The sequence below is a fragment of the Epinephelus lanceolatus genome, chromosome 6 (assembly GCF_041903045.1).
Source record: "Epinephelus lanceolatus isolate andai-2023 chromosome 6, ASM4190304v1, whole genome shotgun sequence".
NCBI lineage: Eukaryota > Metazoa > Chordata > Actinopteri > Perciformes > Serranidae > Epinephelus > Epinephelus lanceolatus.
The window spans coordinates 185,467-207,429 of record NC_135739.1 but is presented as its reverse complement, the minus strand read 5'-3'; the positions used below and the strand labels follow the sequence as shown (position 1 = coordinate 207,429).

General features: G+C 43.5%; 1 protein-coding gene across 1 annotated transcript in view; it reads right to left on the bottom strand.

The window, feature by feature from the left end:
- wdr18 (WD repeat domain 18) overlaps positions 1 to 21,963 on the bottom strand; it is a 32,627-nt gene that overhangs the window by 7,725 nt on the left and 2,939 nt on the right. The window contains exons 4-7 of the mRNA XM_078168400.1: positions 20,042 to 20,183; positions 10,083 to 10,226; positions 3,819 to 3,883; positions 3,310 to 3,434 (exon numbers count right to left, since the gene is read on the bottom strand). Of these exons, the coding sequence (XP_078024526.1) occupies positions 3,310 to 3,434; positions 3,819 to 3,883; positions 10,083 to 10,226; positions 20,042 to 20,183 (476 nt within the window). The remainder of the gene's footprint in view (positions 1 to 3,309; positions 3,435 to 3,818; positions 3,884 to 10,082; positions 10,227 to 20,041; positions 20,184 to 21,963) is intronic.

Genomic DNA, 21,963 nt, shown 5'->3' with positions numbered 1-21,963 from the left:
CATGATTCACAACAGTGAACACAATTCATATGATGATCACATGATTTACACACGATTCCCACACTGAACACATGATTCATACGCTGAACACGATTCACACGCTGATCACATGATTCACAAGCTGAACACATGATTCATATACTGAACACGATTCATGTGATGATCACATGATTTAAACAGTGAACACATGATTCACACGCTGAACATGATTGGCATACTGATCACGATTCACAAGCTGAACACATGATTCACACGCTTAACACGATTCATATGATGATCACATGATTTACACACTGAACACATGATTCCCACACTGAACACGATTCACAAGCTGAACCCATGATTCATATACTGAACACGATTCATGTGATGATCACATGATTTACACAGTGAACACATGATTCACACGCTGAACATGATTGGCATACTGATCACATGATTCACAAGCTGAACACATGATTCACACACTGAACATGATTCATATGAGGATCACATGATTTACACACTGAACACGATTCACACGCTGAACACATGATTAACACACTGAACACGATTCACACACTGAACACGAGATTCACACGCTGAACACATGATTCACACACTGAACACGATTCATATGATGAACACATGATTCACACGCTGAACACATGATTTACACACTGAACACGATTCACACACTGAACATGATTGGCATACTGAACACATGATTCACACACTGAACACGATTCATTTGATGAACACATGATTTAAACACTGAACACATGATTCACACGCTGAACATGATTGGCATACTGATCACATGATTCACAAGCTGAACACATGATTCACACACTGAACACGATTCATATGAGGATCACATGATTTACACACTGAACACATGATTCACACGCTGATCACGATTCACAAGCTGAACACATGATTCACACGCTGAACATTATTGGCATACTGATCACATGATTCACAAGCTGAACACATAATTCACACACTGATCACGATTCATATGATGATCACATGATTTATACACTGAACACATGATTCACACGCTGAACATGATTGGCATACTGAACACGATTCACACACTGAACACGATTCACACGCTGATCACGATTCACAAGCTGAACACATGATTAACACACTGAACATGATTGGCATACTGAATACATGATTCACAAACTAATCACATGATTTACACACTGAACACATGATTCACATGCTGATCACGAGTCACACACTGAACACGATTCATATGATGATCACATGATTTACACACTGAACACACGAGTCACACACTGAACACGATTCATATGATCACATGATTTACACACCGAACACATGATTCATACGCTGAACGCGATTCACACACTGAACACAATGATTTACACACGGATCACGATTCATATGATGATCACATGATTTACACACTGAACACATGATTCACATGCTGATCACATGATTCAGACACTGAACACGAGTCACACACTGATCACGATTCATGTGATGATCACATGATTTACACACTGAACACATGATTCACACGCTGATCACGAGTCACACACTGAACACGATTCATATGATGATCACATGATTTACACACTGAACACATGATTCACAAGCTGAACATATGATTCACACGCTGAACATGATTGGCATACTGAACATGATTCACACACTGAACACATGATTCACACGCTGATCACATGATTCACAAGCTGAACACATGATTCATACACTGAACACGATTCATATGATGATCACATGATTTACACACTGAACACATGATTCACATGCTGAACATGATTGGCATACTGAACATGATTCACACACTGAACACATGATTCACATGCTGAACACATGATTCACACACTGAACACGGTTCATATGATGATCACATGATTTACACACTGAACACATGATTCACAAACCGATCACATGATTCACATGCTGATCACATGATTCATACCCTCAACACGATTCGCACACTAATCTCATGATTCACACACTGAACACATGATTCAAACACTGAACACATGATTTACACGCTGAACACATGATTCACACGCTGTACACGATTCGCATGCTGATCACGAGTCACACACTATTCACATGATTCGCACGCTGATCACATGAGTCACACACTATTCACGAGTCACACACTGAAAACACAATTCACACACTGAACACAAGTCACACACTGCACACGTGATTCACACACTATTCACGAGTCACACGCTGAACACATGATTCACACACTATTCACGAGTCACACGCTGAACACATGATTCACGTTATTAAACACATGATTTAAACATGATGTAATAGTCTGTTTCAGTCAATCACCTGTGACCAGGAAACAGACATGAAACATTTCAGACAGACGTCGTCAGTTTTTAAGATAAGATACACCTTTATTGATCCCACAATTGAGAAATTCCAGTGGTACAGCAGTCAAGGGGAAAGAGTCAGATTAAAGATTTCAATATTTAAAAAACGTAAAAACAAACTAGGCATGCAAATAGAGTACAAAAATACAAGAAACAGCACTAAATAATAATAATAGTAATAATGAGCAGTGAATAAAAAGTGAGCAGTGGGTTAAAGTGAACATATTTAGTGCAAAGTGAATATTGAATGTGCAAATACACAACAACATGGGGGACAGTTATGCTTATTATGGTGTCCATAAAGTGTCCATGGTGCAGTTTACTGTAAGCAGTGCTGGTTATAGTAACATCACGTTACTATAAAGTCTTTATGTGACATATTCAGAGGAGCTTCATCATCATCATCATCATCATGTGTAATAATTGTCATCAGACCGACAGAGTGATGGGTCAGTGAGGACAGATGAGCTGACCTTTGATCAGTTCATTTAAATTCAGTCAAATTATTATTATTGATAATTACTGATCGATCTTTGATCCTCTGAGACACAAGTTAACAATTAGTGACCCGTTTACCTCTTCGTATGTCACTTACCTATATGCTGTTGTTTACCTGTTTATATTTTGTTCACCTGTATGTTTTTGTGTACCTGTTTATATTTCGTTCACCTGTATGTTGTTGTGTACCTGTTTATATTTCGTTCACCTGTATGTTGTTGTGTACCTGTTTATATTTCGTTCACCTGTATGTTGTTGTGTACCTGTTTATGTTGTTGTGTACCTGTTTGTTATCTATCATGTGTGCAGCTGTGGAACGACGTCTGTCATGATGAATAAAGTTTTATTTTATCTTGACGGTCTGAACACCGTCTGATTGGTTGTTTTGATTTTGTTATTGTTGATGTCATGACAAGGGGGCGTGGCTTACCTTTGTGGGCGAGGCACCGGATGCTCTGTTTGCTCTGAATGTCCCACAGTCGGACAGTTTCATCATGTGACCCGGAGAGGAGGAGCATCCCGTCTATCGACACCGAGAGACACGTCACCAAGTTCCTGAGACACATTCAGACTGACATTAGACCAGACCAGACCAGATCAGACCTGACCAGATTAGATCAGATCAGATCAGATCAGACCAGATCAGATCAGACCAGATTAGACCAAACCAGACCAGACCAGATCTCGCAGAGTTTTAAAGAATCCGAAGTTTGGTGTTTGTTCAGATTTTTGTCTGACGGGGGCGGAGTCTGTTCTCTATTCTCTGATTGGAGGAAATATGAAGTCTGAGCTGAATCAGTCAGAGTTTGGTTGGTTGTGAATGAATTAATGAATACAGATTCATCCTGTCACCACACTCACATTAAACCAGTTCACTGCTTCATCTTCACCTTAATGGAACAAAGTCGTTGATCAGGTCCACACCTGTCCTGGTCTCACCTGTGTCCTTTAAAGACCTGGTTCCCTTCGCTGTCGGACTGGAACGCTTTATCCTGACTGAGACTCTGCAGATGAAACACAAACACTTCAAACACCAAATGTTCATCGACACAAACAGCAGCTCCTCAGTTTCCTCTTCAAGGTCTTCTTCCTCTAAACATCCCATAATATCCACCTGAAGCTCCTCCTCAAGTCTCCGTGTACCCCAGTCGTCCCCAGACTGAGACCTGGACCTGTTCCTTTTTTAGTCCATGTTGATACATGATCTGATCTGAGAGTCAGAATCACTGTCAGAGCTCCAGTCACTGAGTCAGAGCACTGGGAGGACTGGGAGCACTGGGAGGACTGCAAGGACTGGGAGAACTGGGAGAACCGGGAGGACTGCGAGAACTGGGAGAACTGGGAGCACTGGGGGTACTGGTAACTCTGGGAGAGCTGTTACAACTGGGAGCACTGGTAGAACTGGGAGCACTGGGAGCACTGGCAGGTCCGAGAGGTCATGCTAGAACTAGATTTTGTGAGTTCAGGATCTGACAATGATGAAACACTGTTGTTACCCTGACAACAGCAGAGGACAGGTCAGGTGGACATGTCTCTACATGGACAACAGTCTGTGGGGACAACAAGGGGTTAAACTCTGCTGCCACTGACTACAACACCCACAATCCTCTGAGTGAGGTCAGCCAATCAGAGGCTCTTTAAATACCTCTAAACTACAGGACATATGTTCCTTCAGCTCAGGGTGTGATTGGTTGTTGAGGCCACAGCAGCACCGGGACCTCCTATTGGCTCTGTAAGGTGTCAATCCAAAGGTTAGGAGCCGGCCCGTGTTCGGGGCGCAGCCATGATGGATCATATGTGATGGTGTGACAGGAAGCGGTAGCAGCTGGTGGAGTCATGTGACTGAGAGACATCATCAGGAGCTGTGGTTCCGTGGAGAACAAATCACAACTGTTTGTTGTTTGTTGACTTAACGTGACTGCCACAACCAGACTGTAAACGAACTACACCACGGTCGCATGACTTAACGTGACTGCCACAACCAGACCATAAACGAACTACACCACGGTCGCATGACTTAACGTGACTGCCACAACCAGACCATAAACGAACTACACCACGGTCGCATGACTTAACGTCACCACCACAACCAGACCATAAACGAACTACACCACGATCGCATGACTTAACTTGGTACTTTTTGTACTTGGTACCAATTCACGTCGGTACTACCAAGTACCGATTCACTTAAAATGAATCGGTGCCAAATTTCGGTACCTGAGGTGGAGGCGGAGCGAGAGCGCATGACTTGCACCTCAGACTCAGCAACAATGGTGACAAAAAAAATGTGCAGACAAAAGTTAACGTGCAGCACTGTTCCTAAATGTTCTCAATAAAATGTTGAAAATGAGAAGTTTAGACTTTGGGCCCAAACGACGCATAGTACGTCCAAATTCACATCCGTTCTTCTCTGTGGATTTTCTCTGCGACCGTGCATCATAGCGAGAAGCCATGCATATCAGCGGAAACAGCAGAACTGTAGCTTTCCAACAAGACAGAGCACTTGCCAGTAATCCAATGTTTTCACAGCGAAAAAAAACTGATAAATTTACAATAAAATTATGTATAACAGAGCTTTCATACAGCTTTGCACACACATTACTCTTGGATGGATTACTCGCGAATGCAGCCTCGCACAGAAATGCCACGCATATCACATGAAAGCGCAGGAGCACACACATCATTGTGCTGTCATCCCATCACGCTATAAATCCAGATCAATTGCCTACAAAATAAAAACCTGACGAATTTCTTTACAACCCATGATACATACAGTACAGGCCAAAAGTTTGGACACACCTTCTCATTCAATGCGTTTTCTTTATTTTCATGACTATTTACATTGTAGATTCTTACTGAAGGCATCAAAACTATGACTGAACACATGTGGAGTTATGTACTTAACAAAAAAAGGTGAAATAACTGAAAACATGTTTTATATTCTAGTTTCTTCAAAATAGCCACCCTTTGCTCTGATTAGGATAAGTTCATCCGAGTCACCAGCCTCAGAAATCGCAAGTTAACAGCAGCTCAGATCAGAGACCAGATGAATGCCACACAGAGTTCTAGCAGCAGACCCATCTCTAGAACAACTGTTAAGAGGAGACTGCGCCAATCAGGCCTTCATGGTCAAATAGCTGCTAGGAAACCACTGCTAAGGAGAGGCAACAAGCAGAAGAGATTTGTTTGGGCCAAGAAACACAAGAAATGGACATTAGACCAGTGGAAATCTGTGCTTTGGTCTGATGAGTCCAAATTTGAGATCTCTGGTTCCAACCGCCGTGTCTTTGTGAGACGCAGAAAAGGTGAACGGATGGATTCCACATGCCTGGTTCCCACTGTGAAGCATGGAGGAGGAGGTGTGATGGTGTGGGGGTGTTTTGCTGGTGACACTGTTGGGGATTTATTCAAAATTGAAGGCACACTGAACCAGCATGGCTACCACAGCATCCTGCAGCGACATGCCATCCCATCCGGTTTGCGTTTAGTTGGACGATCATTTATTTTTCAACAGGACAATGACCCCAAACACACCTCCAGGCTGTGTAAGGGCTATTTGACCAAGAAGGAGAGTGATGGAGTGCTGCGGCAGATGACCTGGCCTCCACAGTCACCGGACCTGAACCCAATCGAGATGGTTTGGGGTGAGCTGGACCGCAGAGTGAAGGCAAAGGGGCCAACAAGTGCTAAACACCTCTGGGAACTCCTTCAAGACTGTTGGAAAACCATTTCAGGGGACTACCTCTTGAAGCTCATCGAGAGAATGCCAAGAGTGTGCAAAGCAGTAATCAGAGCAAAGGGTGGCTATTTTGAAGAAACTAGAATATAAAACATGTTTTCAGTTATTTCACCTTTTTTTTGTTAAGTACATAACTCCACATGTGTTCATTCATAGTTTTGATGCCTTCAGTGAGAATCTACAATGTAAATAGTCATGAAAATAAAGAAAACGCATTGAATGAGAAGGTGTGTCCAAACTTTTGGCCTGTACTGTATCTTGTTATCAGTCACTTCATATAGTGAGGAATATCGTATCTTACCACGTCTTAGGCTTGTGTGTGTTTCTCCCTGTCTATCCACATTTGTAGTCCAGGTTTCAAGATGCAAATATCTCCATATTGTCCAGTTGACACTCCATCAAACTTTGTATGACAAGACAAGCGCATTTCACCTTTGCACACCCAACTGCAGCTTAATTATGCATGCTGACAGGGCCATAGTCACCATATACATTGAGGGGGACACGTGCCCCCCCCCCACCAATGCCCAAAATGTCTCCCCAATATATAACTGAAACTGAAGAACAAATATTATCTTGGAGGACATCATTGCACTTGGTTGACTATTTTTCTATGATCTTAGATGTAAATACTGCATGTTTCTTTCAGATAAAACACATTTTTGACTTGTGAATGAGTCAATGGAATTTCTTGCAATAATGAAAAAATACTGGCAATCATGTCCGCCTGGCACAACCCACATGTTTTGGACAACTGTGAAGTGACAGAATGTCCCAGCATCATGGTTCTTATATTGCCAGATTCCAGAGTCTCCCCTCTTCATATATGGCACAATATGTCAACTTCCAACTTGCTATGGTGAGATACATGTAAAAATGTAAGAATTTAGGCACACAGATTTGTTATTTTCATTGATATAAAAATTAATATAAAATACAGGCACATAGAAGAACATGAAATGATGGCAAATCTGGTTAGCCCAGATTGTTCTGAAAAAAAAAACAAGATATAGCATGTGTATGTAGCCTTTAGAATGACTGTGATATGAGCTTAAAAGTAAAAGGCAGTAAAAATACCCCAAAAAGTCCTAGGGCCCAAAGGGTTAAAAAGTACTGAAATAATGTAGGGTTTGGTACCGGTACTGAATTCCAGATACCGGGACCGTATCGGTTCAATTATGAACGGTACCCAACCCTAGTCACCGCCACAACCAGGCCGTAAACAGACTACACCACAGTCACATGACTTAACGTCACCGCCACAACCAGGCTGTAGACAGACTACACACACAGACACCGTCTCCACATTTAAGACTAGACTTAAGACTTTCCTCTTTGATAAAGCTTATAGTTAGGGCTGGCTCAGGCTTGCCCTGTACCAGCCCCTAGTTAGGCTGACTTAGGCTTAGTCTGCCGGAGGACCCCCTATAATACACCGGGCACCTTCTCTCCTTCTCTCGTATTCTATTACTGCATCTTGCTAACTCGGCTGTACTGCATGTCACTAACTCGGCTTCTTCTCCGGAGCCTTTGTGCTCCACTGTCTCTCAGATTAACTCATATCACAGCGGTGCCTGGATAGCGTGACGTGTGTGGTTGTGCTGCTGCCGTGGTCCTGCCAGATGCCTCCTGCTGCTGCTGTTATCATTAGTCATACTTCTATTGTTATTCTACACATATGATTGACACATGTATACTGCCAGATATTATTAATATATACTTTCAACATATTGTACCACAGTAGCCAGAACTATAATTATAGTATTATTACTTTCATTAATGTTGTTGTAAGCTACTGTCATTACCGTCTGTCCTGCATCTCTCTCTCTCTCTCTGTCTCATTGTGTCATGCGGATTACTGTTAATTTATTATGTTGATCTGTTCTGTACGACATCTATTGCACATCTGTCCATCCTGGAAGAGGGATCCCTCCTCAGTTGCTCTTCCTGAGGTTTCTACAATTTTTTTCCCCGTTAAAGGGTTTTTTTTGGGGGAGTTTTTCCTGATCAGCTGTGAGGGTCATAAGGACAGAGGGAAGTCATATGCTGTAAAGCCCTGTGAGGCAAATTGTGATTTGTGATATTGGGCTTTATGAATAAAATCGATTGATTGATTAATATTTTGGGAGCAGACAGAGCGTCTCTGATTAACAAGCTCATTAACATCTAAAAAAAAACAAGGACAAACTGACTGATGAACTCTTGAGTCTCTGTGTAAGGCTGGACTAAATGAAGGACCTGAGACACAGGATGGGTTTAACTTGGTAAAATGCAGGATGGTGGGATGTAGGACACTAGTATGTAGGACAATAGGATATAGGATGTAGGACAGTAGGGTGTAGGACAGAAGAATGTAGAATATCAGACAGTAGGATGTAGGATGGTAGGACAGAAGGATGTATGTTGGGAGGACAGTGAGATGTAGGACAGTAAGATGGTAGGACAGAAGGATGTAGGACAGAAGTATGGTGGGACAGTAGGATGTAGGAGGGTAGGACAGTAGGGTGTAGGACAGTAGAATGTAGAATATCAGACAGTAGGATGTAGGATGGTAGAAGAGAAGGATGTATGTTGGGAGGACAGTAAGACGGTAGGACAGAAGGATGTAGGACAGAAGAATGGTGGGACAGTAGGTTGTAGGAGGGTAGGACAGTAGCATATAGGATGTAGGACAGTAGGATGGTGGGACAGTAGGATGTAGGATGGTGGGACAGTAGGATGTAGGAAGGAGAACAGTAGGATGGTGGGACAGTAGGATGTAGGATGGTAGGACAGTAAGATGGTGGGACAGTAGAATGGTGGGACAGTAGGATGTAGGGTGGTGGGACAGTAGGATGTAGGATGGTGGGACAGCAGGATGTAGGGGCAGTAGGATGTAGGGACAGTAGGATGTAGGATGGTGGGACAATAGGATGTAGGATGGTGGGACAGTAGGAGGTAGGATGGTGGGACAGTAGGATGGTGGGACAGTAGGATGTAGGGACAGTAGGATGTAGGGACAGTAGGATGTAGGATAGTGGGACAATAGGATGTAGGATGGTGGGACAGTAGGAGGTAGGATGGTGGGACAGTAGGATGGTGGGACAGTAGGATGTAGGATGGTGGGACATTAGGATGTTGGGACAGTAGGATGTTGGGACAGTAGGATGGTGGGACATTAGGATGTAGGATGGTGGGACATTAGGATGGTAGGACAGTAGGATGGTGGGACATTAGGATGTAGGATGGTGGGACAGTAGGATGGTGGGACATTAGGATGTAGGATGGTGGGACATTAGGATGGTGGGACAGTAGGATGGTGGGACATTAGGATGTAGGATGGTGGGACAGTAGGATGGTGGGACAGTAGGATGTAGGATGGTGGGACAGTAGGATGGTGGGACAGTAGGATGTAGGATGGTGGGACATTAGGATCAGATGTAGAAGGGTCACACAGAGGACGTACAGTGAGGAGTGAGACCCACCTGGCTGCACAGAGACACCTGGAAAATGTTTCCATCGCTGCCTCCACAGAACAGGAAGTACTCGCAGGGGTCAAAGGTCACAGACATGATCTCCACGTCAAACAGGACGGACAGGAGCAGCTCACCTGAGGACAGCTCCCATACCTGGAAGGACAGATGGACAAACACACAGTATTTAAGGTAACTGGACCTAAAACGTGTCATTGACCAAACGCGGGATGTCACAGACGCATCATGACCAACATTCTATCCGCACACGTCATCTACACAGTGACATCATCACATGCTCCTGGTTCAAACCAGCTGGGTGGCAGCAGCTGATGCTCACCTGACGCACAGGTACGCCAGTCAGTGTCTGTATGGTCAGGGGGCCTGTCTGATCCTCGTCAGCCTCAAAGTTCCTCTGTCTTATGAAACTGTTTTTTATTTACCCTGTGAACATGCAGACGTCAGCAGGAAGGGGAAGTGATGTCATCAATAATAAACATGTTGCTGTTTACAGACTCATACTGCTAGGACAATCAGATCAGTAGGCGGCAGTAGCTCAGTCCATAGGGACTTGGGTTGGGAACCGGAGGGTCGCCTGTTCGAGTCCCCGTCCAGACCAAATATGGAGCGTGGACTGGTGGCTGGAGAGGTGCCAGTTCACCTCCTTGAGCAAGGCACCGAACCCCCCAACCGCTCGGGGCGCCTCACCAAGGGCAGCCCCCTCACTCTGACATCTCTCCACTCTGTGCATGTATAGGTCCTGTTTGTGCATGTGTGTGTCTTTCGGACCTGTGTGTAATTGACAAGCAAGAGTGAAAACAGTGAATTTCCCCTAAGGGGGATTAATAAAGTAAATAAACTTAACTTAAACTTATCACAGATCAGTACATCAGACTGATGTGACCGAGAGGTGCACGTTAACAACACAAGCAAAATAAAAACAAACAGCCTCAGTTTGTCAGTCATCAGTCATCAGTTACTGATCTGTAATCAGTCATCAGTTACTGATCAGTAATCAGTTATTGATTAGTCATATTCACTTATTTTGTTGTCAGTCATGTTAGAAAAGGTTTGATCAAGCAATATTACTCTAACAAGAACAACTACTTAATCAGGTTAGTTAGAATGATCCACAACAGTTGGTATGAGAAACTGACCTGTTTGTTGTTAACAGGGTTAAATAAACAAACTTTAAACTTGAACATTAACATTAAATAAAAAATATAGCTGGTTTGCTTTGGCCCCTTAATAAATAGAAAATAAATCAACACAAGAAATCTTTAAAATGTCTAACACTGAAATTAAAATAGCAGCAAGACTCCACACACTTGTGCTTTGCTCCCCTAATGAATAAAAAAAAGATTAACACCACAAGACATTGTTGGCATTTAACAAACAATGCAGCCTTTCCTTTTCAGTTATTTTAGTAGTGTCAGTGCCAGCCTGGTGCACAGGCACAAAATATTGTACAACTGTTTAAACAAGCAATAGTCCATCCATGGCTCCAGTTTCACTAATTGTGCCCAAAACAATGCCATCAGTGCTCTTTACTTAAACAGTAAGAGTGTAAACCAAATGAAAATACCATTCTCAAAAAACCAGAGCAGAAAACAAATAGTCAGTTAGCTAAGTTGACCGCTACTCTTCCTACCCTACCCTCCGTGTGTGTCTGCCGTCTGCATGCTGGCCTGGTGGCTTGATAGTAAGAGCTGGAGCGGATCACTGGAATGGACTGCTTGAATCGCGGAGCGCTGGGCTGGCCGGAAAACCTGCAGCGGAGTTCTTGGATCAGCATTTTTCCATGCAATCTGATGCCGATGCCCATTTTTTGCTAATATCGGTGGCCGATTCCGATCCGAATATCAGATCAGGACATCCCTAGTAATCAGTTACTGATCAGTAATCAGTTATTGATTAGTCATCAGTTAGTGATCAGTCATCAGTTACTGATCAGTAATCAGTTATTGATTAGTCATCAGTTACTGATCAGTCAGCAGTCATTGATCAGTCAGTTATTGATCAGTAATCAGTTACTGATCAGTCATCAGTTATTGATTAGTCATCAGTTACTTATCAGTCAGCAGTCATTGATTAGTCATCAGTTATTGATCAGTCAGTTATTGATCAGTCATCAGTCATTGATCAGTCATCAGTTACTGATCAGTCATCAGTTATTGATCAGTCATCAGTCATTGATCAATCATCAGTTACTAGGGCTGTCAAAATTGCTCAAAAATGACATTTGAATATTCCTTCTAAAAATAACTCATAGGTTCGAACCATTCGAATTTTTTTTTCGCATTATGTCCACAAGAGGAAAACTAATACAAGGAAACATACTTGTATATGTATTAATACAAGGAAACAGAACTACTTGTAGGTATTTTTATTTCAACATAAACGTCTTTGAAAACATTTACATACCTACACATTAAAACACATAAAACAATTATCTATAACATTACGTTAGAAATGACCGCGGACCTCTCGCTCGCCCCCCCTCTCTGACCCGTCAGGCCACACTGCTCACGGAAATGCTGCAAAGAGCCCCGAAGCGCCGCACAGCTCCGTGGCCAGCTCTGGTCTATTTTCTGCACGAGCCGCGAGTGGATGTGTCAAGCCGGGTGACGGAGACAACAGCTGGGAGCAGAACCGCTTGTCCAGTGCTTTCAGTGCAGCAGCCCGGGCCAACGCCCACTCGCAAAGAGGACAACTGCGGTGGTGTTTTTTTCTCTCTCTACAATCGAATATCAATTTTAACATTCGAAGGTCCATTTTTTTTTTCAAATTCGAATTTAAATTTGAATTAGAATATTCGTTGACAGCCCTATCAGTTACTGATCAGTCATCAGTCATTGATCAGTCATCAGTTACTGATCAGTCATCAGTAATCAATATGTATCTGATCATGTGTTTTCTGCGTGGCAGCTTAAAGCATCATGGGACTGAGGTTCTTCCTGTCATTGATGACATCATGACGACTCTCCTGTTTAAATAATGTTGTGATCAGAGAGAGGCGTGTGGAGAGTTTCAGAGATGACAACAGGAAGTGATGCGTCTCTGCTGCCAGCTGACCTTTGACCCAGCCCCCCCTCCCCTCGCCGTGATGGAGCTGCTGGCGCTGCAGAGCGTGGACTCTGTTTTGGTTCCAGATTCCACTTAAGGATCAGATGATTTAAAGTATGAGCAGCGGCGACGCCTTGGCTCCTGTTCAACACCTCCTGACCATCTGTTATGATGTCATTACTGAGACTCCGCCTCCTGTGATTTATGTCAGAGGGGATTTTACCAGAATTAAAAAGGGATCTGAGACCAGAGGACATGAATCATTCTGATTGGAGGGGATCAGTGAGGTCACAGTCTGATTGGTCCAAGTTTCACTTTAAAACTCAACAGCGTGAAGTTACTGTGAAGTAACAGATTAGAGTTACACTACATACATATGACAGTATATTACAGTTTACTGTGACACATGTTCAACACATGTCAACTGTAACATGTTTCTCACATGTTAAAAATCTGTAACTTTATAAACTCAATGGGTTTAAAACTGAACTGAGATCATCACCTGAGACAGGCAAGACTGATTCAACAGGTGAAACTAATTACACAGGTGAGTCTGATTCAACAGGTGAAACTGATTACACAGGTGAGTCTGATTCAACAGGTGAAACTGATTACACAGGTGAGTCTGATTCAACAGGTGAAACTGATTACACAGGTGAGACTAATTACACAGGTGAGTCTGATTCAACAGGTGAGTCTGATTACACAGGTGAGACTAATTACACAGGTGAGTCTGATTCAACAGGTGAGACTGATTCAACAGGTGAGACTGATTCAACAGGTGACACTGATTCAACAGGCGAGTCTGATTACACAGGTGAGACTGATTCAACAGGCGAGTCTGATTACACAGGCGAGTCTGATTACACAGGTGAGACTGATTCAACAGGTGAGTCTGATTCAACAGGCGAGACTGATTACACAGGTGAGACTGATTCAACAGGTGAGTCTGATTCAACAGGCGAGACTGATGACACAGGTGAGACTGATTCAACAGGCGAGACTGATTACACAGGTGAAACTGATTCAACAGGTGAGACTGATTACACAGGTGAAACTGATTCAACAGGTGAGACTGATTACACAGGTGAGTCTGATTCAACAGGTGAGTCTGATTCAACAGGTGAAACTAATTACACAGGTGAGACTGATTCAACAGGTGAGTCTGATTCAACAGGCGAGACTGATTCAACAGGTGAGACTGATTCAACAGGCGAGTCTGATTACACAGGTGACACTGATTCAACAGGTGAGTCTGATTCAACAGGTGAGACTGATTCAACAGGTGACACTGATTCAACAGGTGAGTCTGATTCAACAGGTGAGACTGATTCAACAGGTGAGTCTGATTCAACAGGTGAGACTGATTACACAGGCGAGACTGATTACACAGGCGAGACTGATTCAACAGGTGAGTCTGACTAACAGGTGAGTCTGATTCAACAGGTGAGACTGATTACTAGGGATGCGCCGAATATTCGATAACTGAATCTATTCGGCCGAATATTGCAAAAAAACACACATTCGGTATTCGGTGGAATAAGTGAAAAGCAAGGCCGAATAATAGCGGTGTGTTTGATGACGCAATCAAACAGCGTGCGGTGACGGACGGAGTAAAATGTCGTCAAAGTGTTCAAGAGTGATAGAAGAAAAGTGGTTTGCAAAGAATATAATACTGAACTATCTAGAGTAGTGTTGCAGGGTATACTGGTACAACGGTAGACTGCGGTACTAAAACACCACCGTACATATGATACCATAATGTTTGAGTACCGTAGTACTACAGTACCTCAGGTACCACTACTGTGGGATAAGTTCAAAGTCCAATTGCAAGAGGGTGAGTGTCCATACGCCGTCCAATAATGGTGCGCGCTGGCCACCTGGCACTTGATATGCCGCTGTGGCCATAGTGCTCCGCGGCGCAAGATAACGGCTTACCGGCGACGGAGAAGGCTCCAGGTCTAATAATTTCCTCTTCTTGGTGTCATGACTGCCCAAAAGTACCTGAACAACCGAGCCGTGGCGGCACACAGGTATGTGATGTGTCAGAGGAGAAACGAGCTGTTCACATTTCTCTTTGTGGCAGGTAATGGTCCACAAACCTCACCGCACTTTAGGGACTGTTCTTTATTTATGAAGGGACTTGTCAGGGGAGGAGGGTGGCTGGTTGATTTTTATTTTATTTATTTATTTTATTTTGATCCCCCCTATGTTAATCACTTATTGATGCTGTTTTTGAAGTATGAATAAGTCAATAAGTAATTTATTCCACTGAAATATCATTGATGTATTATAGAAAAGTGATTTATCTTTTTATAAATGACAAAAGGCACATCTGCCTCATTTTCGCTGTGGTAGCGTGATACTACTCAGAACCATGATACTTTCACTGGTATGGTACCGTGGGTCCCAGTTTTGGTACCGTGACAACACTAATCTGGAGGGTTCATCTGCAAAAACTAATGAAAAACTAAACACCAGCATTCGGTATTCGGCCAAGCGTTTAATTTTATTCGGCTTCGGCCACAAATTTTCATTTCGGTGCATCCCTAGTTCTGAGCTGGATACCAAGCCACACAGGTGTTCAGATGGCAACATCCACTATGTTGGTGCTTGCTGGTTCCCTAACTTCCCGTCTGTCATGTGTCAACATCTACAGCATGTCCCTGCATCATCCATACCCCCAAACCCAAACTGGGTGTCACACCTCGTGGGCACTGGTTCCCTTAATATGTCCTTCTTTCTCACTGGGCGAGTGTCAACCGATTCAAATGAGAACCTGCACTCACAGCTGAGATGCAACAACAACATGCATCCTCAAGCTAAACAGTGTCGTGCATGTCTTAAGCTGATAACACTACCCTATTTTGAGAAGTGTGGCACTGATGATTGTGCTACTCTAACTGAGTACAGTGACCACATGAGAAAGAAAAAGGAAGGACTTAGGGAACCAGCGGAGATCCCCGAGGCTTGTTTAGCCAACCCAGTACCCCCACTGCCATTTATCACAGCCCAAACATTATACTATCTCACAGGTTGGGCCATATTTAAAGAACTGAGATGAGGCTCATGTGAGATCTGCAGTGACTTCTGTCTGTCAACTGTTCAGAGCTCTAGCTCCACAGACCACAGCTATGCCACAACACACAGTGATGACCCATCTTTGTTGACCATAATCCAAAGCAGAGGTGGTCTGAAACATCCCAGCAAGCGCATGCATGACTACCATCTTTCCCTGTATGAATTAATGCAGAAGTCTGTGTCAGCCTTGTTAAAACCTGATGACCCCATTGGTCAAGTGATGGTCACTCTCGACAGACAGATTGAATGGCTTCCTTTCTGCCACAGAATCTCCAGCAGAGTGGTTAAAAGGTTGGCAATGTTAAGGCTTCATATGCTGGTCAATCGGACATCAGCTGGGTCTGTGGAAGTACAGCATGACAACAAGTCGGCCAGAAGAGCCACATCAATTGGTTAATCGTGTACAATTGTGTTCCTGGGTCCACATTTGGCACATTTTTTATTTTATTTTTAAGTTGACTCATTTAGACAGTGGATACTCCAGTCAAGCAGCTGGTTGACTTGCCCTTAGGGAAACTGTAGGCATCAACAAAGTAGTGAAACTGAACTGAAAACTTGGTTGCACATCGGAGCTAATGTTTCAGTGTTTTGTCTTCTTTGTGTAAATGGTAATGTATCTTTATTTATGTAACATGAGGTTCAGTTAGCTTTGCACTCATTCCCTCATTAATGAACAGAAACAACTGGTTATAGAGAGTGAGCTGTAGAAATGTCCTAAAGCGGAAAAGTTTATTTTTTCACTTTTATACTTTGACTTTGTTTCAAGAGCTTGTACCGTATTTTTGACTTTCCATCCAGTGAGTACGGTCCAACAGATTAGCAGATTGGACTGCACTTGTGATTTCTCACAGTTGCACACTTTTCTATTTGTATTGTTAATGGCTTGTTGTGCTTGTCTTGTTTGTATTATGATAGCTTACTGTGAGGATATATTGTTTCTGCATATTCTGCTGTAAAGAAAATTCTTGTCATCCTGGTACTCCTTGTTTTGAATGCAATTCTGAGCCCCTTGAGCTTTTTTCCTTCCTGCACTATAACTGCATTTACTATTGAATATATATGCTGCTATCGTTGTGCAAATAACACACCTTTGCCTTTTAATATACTTTGTTCACCGTTGTCTTTGTTCTCTATAGACTTTGAGGCAGCCAGACTATAGCACAAATTTAACAGGAGCTTGTGCGCTTTGGCTGCACATCTGGAGCGCGTACTAAAACAGCAGTGGCTGTTTCTGTTGCGATGAGTTTCTGTGTTGTTGTTTTTTTGGCAAATATATGTTGACAGTAGTAACACTACTGAGCCTACAAGTGCACACTTGTACACTTGTTTTGTTGCGCACTGATATTCAAATTGAGCGACGTTTTGAAACCCAAGACCCAGCGGTGAATAACACCTTGCGACCCAGGACCGACTGCGGGCACCTCAGTGACATGAAACAAACATCTCCCTTATTCCGCGGTCTCATGCCATCTACTGAGCCTTTGAGGAAGTGCAGACCAGATTTTACTGCACATGTGCAATCCCCCATGTTTGACCCCATGTCTCAGCCTTCTCTTGAATAGCCTTGTTTCCCGTCAGTCAGCAAACTGTTTCCTGTCAGTTTCCCGTCAGTCAACAAACTGTTTCCCGTCAGTCAGCAAACTGTTTCCCGTCAGTCAGCAAACTGTTTCCCGTCAGTCAGCAAACTGTTTCCCGTCAGTCAGCAAACTGTTTCCTGTCAGTCAGCAAACTGTTTCCCGTCAGTCAACAAACTGTTTCCCGTCAGTCAGCAAACTGTTTCCCGTCAGTCAACAAACTGTTTCCCGTCAGTCAGCAAACTGTTTCCCGTCAGTCAGCAAACTGTTTCCCGTCAGTCAACAAACTGTTTCCCGTCAGTCAACAAACTGTTTCCCGTCAGTCAGCAAACTGTTTCCCGTCAGTCAACAAACTGTTTCCCGTCAGTCAGCAAACTGTTTCCCGTCAGTCAGCAAACTGTTTCCCGTCAGTCAACAAACTGTTTTCCGTCAGTCAACAAACTGTTTCCCGTCAGTCAGCAAACTGTTTCCCGTCAGTCAACAAACTGTTTCCCGTCAGTCAACAAACTGTCCCTGCGTTCCAAATCGCATACTTCTACTATATACTTTTAGTATGTACTGCAGCTGCCCTTAAAAAGTATGTAGTGTAGTATGCAGTATGCATGCAGTATGCATACTATTGGGACACACTACATTCGCCATCACATCGCTCCCTGAACTCCGACCCTCTTGCTCACTTCCGCCGCCGTCTGTAGCGCCACATTTGAATATTTTGTGTTGTTGTACTTTGGAGATGCAGCAAATCGCCTCTCGTCGAGCTCGCCAGAGTCGTGCATACCGTTGGAGGTGCCAGAGAGCTCTGTTGCTGTTATGTCGTAATGTATGTTGTTGTTTCTAATAAACAGTCCCAAGCCTATTATTAGTGACCTGTCTATTGAACTAGTCACCAGTAGGCTTATTAACCCCCTTCACACACAGCTCTCTGTTGCTGGCAGATGTTTGATGTTAAATATATTTACAGCTATGCAGCTGCTGGCACTATATTCTGTCTGCACATGAAGCAGCCTTACATTCACATTACTTTTATTTGTAGTGTAACATACCTGCACATTCTTACTACATTACTTAATATGTATTTGACTTTTACTATTTATATATTTACTAGTCTATACTGCTCATACCTGGCCCATAGTGTATTCATATTTAGCCATATTCATTTATTATTCATACCACACTTACACCACTGCCTGTACTGGCAGAATCTTCTATATTGTAATCATAGTTGAACCCTAACATTGATTATACTGTAATCACAATAAAGTTGAATGTTGTATCTGTGTTCTTGCAAAACTGTATGATATGTGACAGTATATAATCAGATCATTGCAGTCCTAATATGTAGTGTATTAGTATCTCAAATTAAATAAACCATGTATGAAAGGAAGTGTGGGCGTTGGTTGTACACGCAGCTCAGTAACTGTGATGTAACTTCCGCTGTGCAAAGGATTGTGGGTCAGAATGGCCAAAGAAGCATGCTGACATGCATACTGCAAAATATGGCCGGATGTAGTAGAACATCCTGGTACTTTTGGCATACTGCATCTGACATACTATGTATTGGGACACACTAATTCTTTTTCTGGCGTACTAAATAGTATGGTAGTATGGGTATTGGAACGCAGGGTGTTTTCTGTCAGTCAACAAACTGTTTCCCGTCAGTCAACAAACTGTTTCCCGTCAGTCAACAAACTGTTTCCTGTCAGTCAACAAACTGTTTCCCGTCAGTCAACAAACTGTTTCCTGTCAGTCAACAAACTGTTTCCCGTCAGTCAGCAAACTCTTTCCTGTCAGTCAACAAAGTGTTTCCTGTCAGTCAGCAAACTCTTTCCTGTCAGTCAACAAACTGTTTCCTGTCAGTCAGCAAACTGTTTCCTGTCAGTCAACAAACTGTTTCCTGTCAGTCAGCAAACTGTTTCCTGTCAGTCAGCAAACTGTTTCCTGTCAGTCAACAAAGTGTTTCCTGTCAGTCAACAAACTGTTTCCTGTCAGTCAGCAAACTGTTTCCTGTCAGTCAACAAACTGTTTCCTGTCAGTCAACAAACTGTTTCCTGTCAGTCAGCAAACTTTTAAACTTAAATGATAAACTTTATTTGATAAGATACTGAACAGGGTTTATCTGTGTTTGTTTGTTAGTACACAGTAAACATAAACAACTCTGCTGATGAATCAGACATACCGAATTTTAGAGGTCACTGAGATCAGACTCTGTGTGTATGTGTCTGCACCTGTGCAGGCGTTGTATAAACTCACCTTGACAGTCTGGTCTAAGGACGCCGTTGCAACTCGGGCTTGAGCTCCCATTAGGCCACAGTGCAGGTCTGTGATTGGCAGAGAGTGACGAGACAGGACATGACGCGGCTCAGGGGTGTGGCTTAAATCCACCTGGATCACACTGAAACACACAAACAGGAAACGAGTCAGCACACACACACACACGCACACACACACACACACACACACACACACACACACACACACACACACACACACACACAGAGCCTGATTTGAGATTCATGAACTGTATGTATCGATCACAGCTGAGAGGACGGATGTATCGATCACAGCTGAGAGGACGGATGTATCGATCACAGCTGAGAGGACGGATGTATCGATCACAGCTGAGAGGACGGATGCATCGATCACAGCTGAGGACAGATGTATCGATCACAGCTGAGGACGGATGTATCGATCACAGCTGAGAGGACGGATATATCGATCACAGCTGAGAGGACGGATGTATCGATCACAGCTGAGGACAGATGTATCGATCACAGCTGAAAGGACGGATGTATCGATCACAGCTGAGAGGACGGATGTATCGATCACAGCTGAGGACAGATGTATCGATCACAGCTGAAAGGACGGATATATCGATCACAGCTGAGAGGACGGATGTATCGATCACAGCTGAGGACAGATGTATCGATCACAGCTGAGAGGACGGATGTATCGATCACAGCTGAGAGGACGGATGTATCGATCACAGCTGAGAGGACGGATGTATCGATCACAGCTGAGGACAGATGTATCGATCACAGCTGAGAGGACGGATGTATCGATCACAGCTGAGAGGACGGATGTATCGATCACAGCTGAGAGGACGGATGTATCGATCACAGCTGAGGACAGATGTATCGATCACAGCTGAGGACAGATGAATCGATCACAGCTGAGAGGACAGATGTATCGATCACAGCTGAGGACAGATGTATCGATCACAGCTGAGAGGACGGATGTATTGATTCCCGCTGCTTATAGACAGCCTCAGGACACAGAAGCAGGACGAGACATGGTGTAGAAGTCACAGGTGTGTTAACGGAAATACACTGAACATGGTTACAATCAGTATGACATCACTCAGACGTGCCAATCACCAGGACCCTTCCATGATGTAATCTGTAATCACCTGGCGAGAGAGGACATCCTGCGTGGGGGTGTTTGTTTCAGTGGCTCGTTAGGTGACACTGTCAATGGTATATCATATTGATTGATTGGTTGTAAATGTAATAACATTTTGTGACTCTTTTCCTGCTAAACCTTGTTAAATTACTGTAACACCTTACCGCAAACACTGACTATCCTGGTGTGTGTGTGTGAGTGTGTGTGTGTACACCCGCACACTCACACACACACCAGTGTTTCCCATTAATTAACGAAACTATGGCGGCCCGCCATAGTTTCTAAATAAAAGATTTAGGCTGCCGAAAGTATTGACTTCTCATGATATAAATAATATCTCGAACGCCGTAGCATTTTGTGCCGATGTGCTCAGGCTGTCAGATCCAGTGCTCAAAAGTACGAGCGTTTCACTCGACTAAAAATACGTGTGTGCGAACAGTAAAAAATATTTAGGGGCACATGTGTGCATAAAAAAAAAATAATAATAAAAATATGATAATCTAACCGCAAATGTTGGAGGAACTCCAGCCGCCTTCCCTCTTCCCTCTTCCCCGTGTGACACGGTTATGGGCAGTTTTCCAAGCCACTGTCGGCACAATGAATATAAGTCCCACTGTCGGCTGGGTGGAAATAAGTCAAAGGGCTCTAGTTTCCTGGCGCAGCGCAGGGTGGCGAACCCCGTGCAGAGCTAGTTTCGAGCAGCGCAACCTGAGGCGCGCTCAGTTTGGTAGTTTGGCAGACCGAGGTGCGCTGAGATGGGTGTGGCGGCGCAG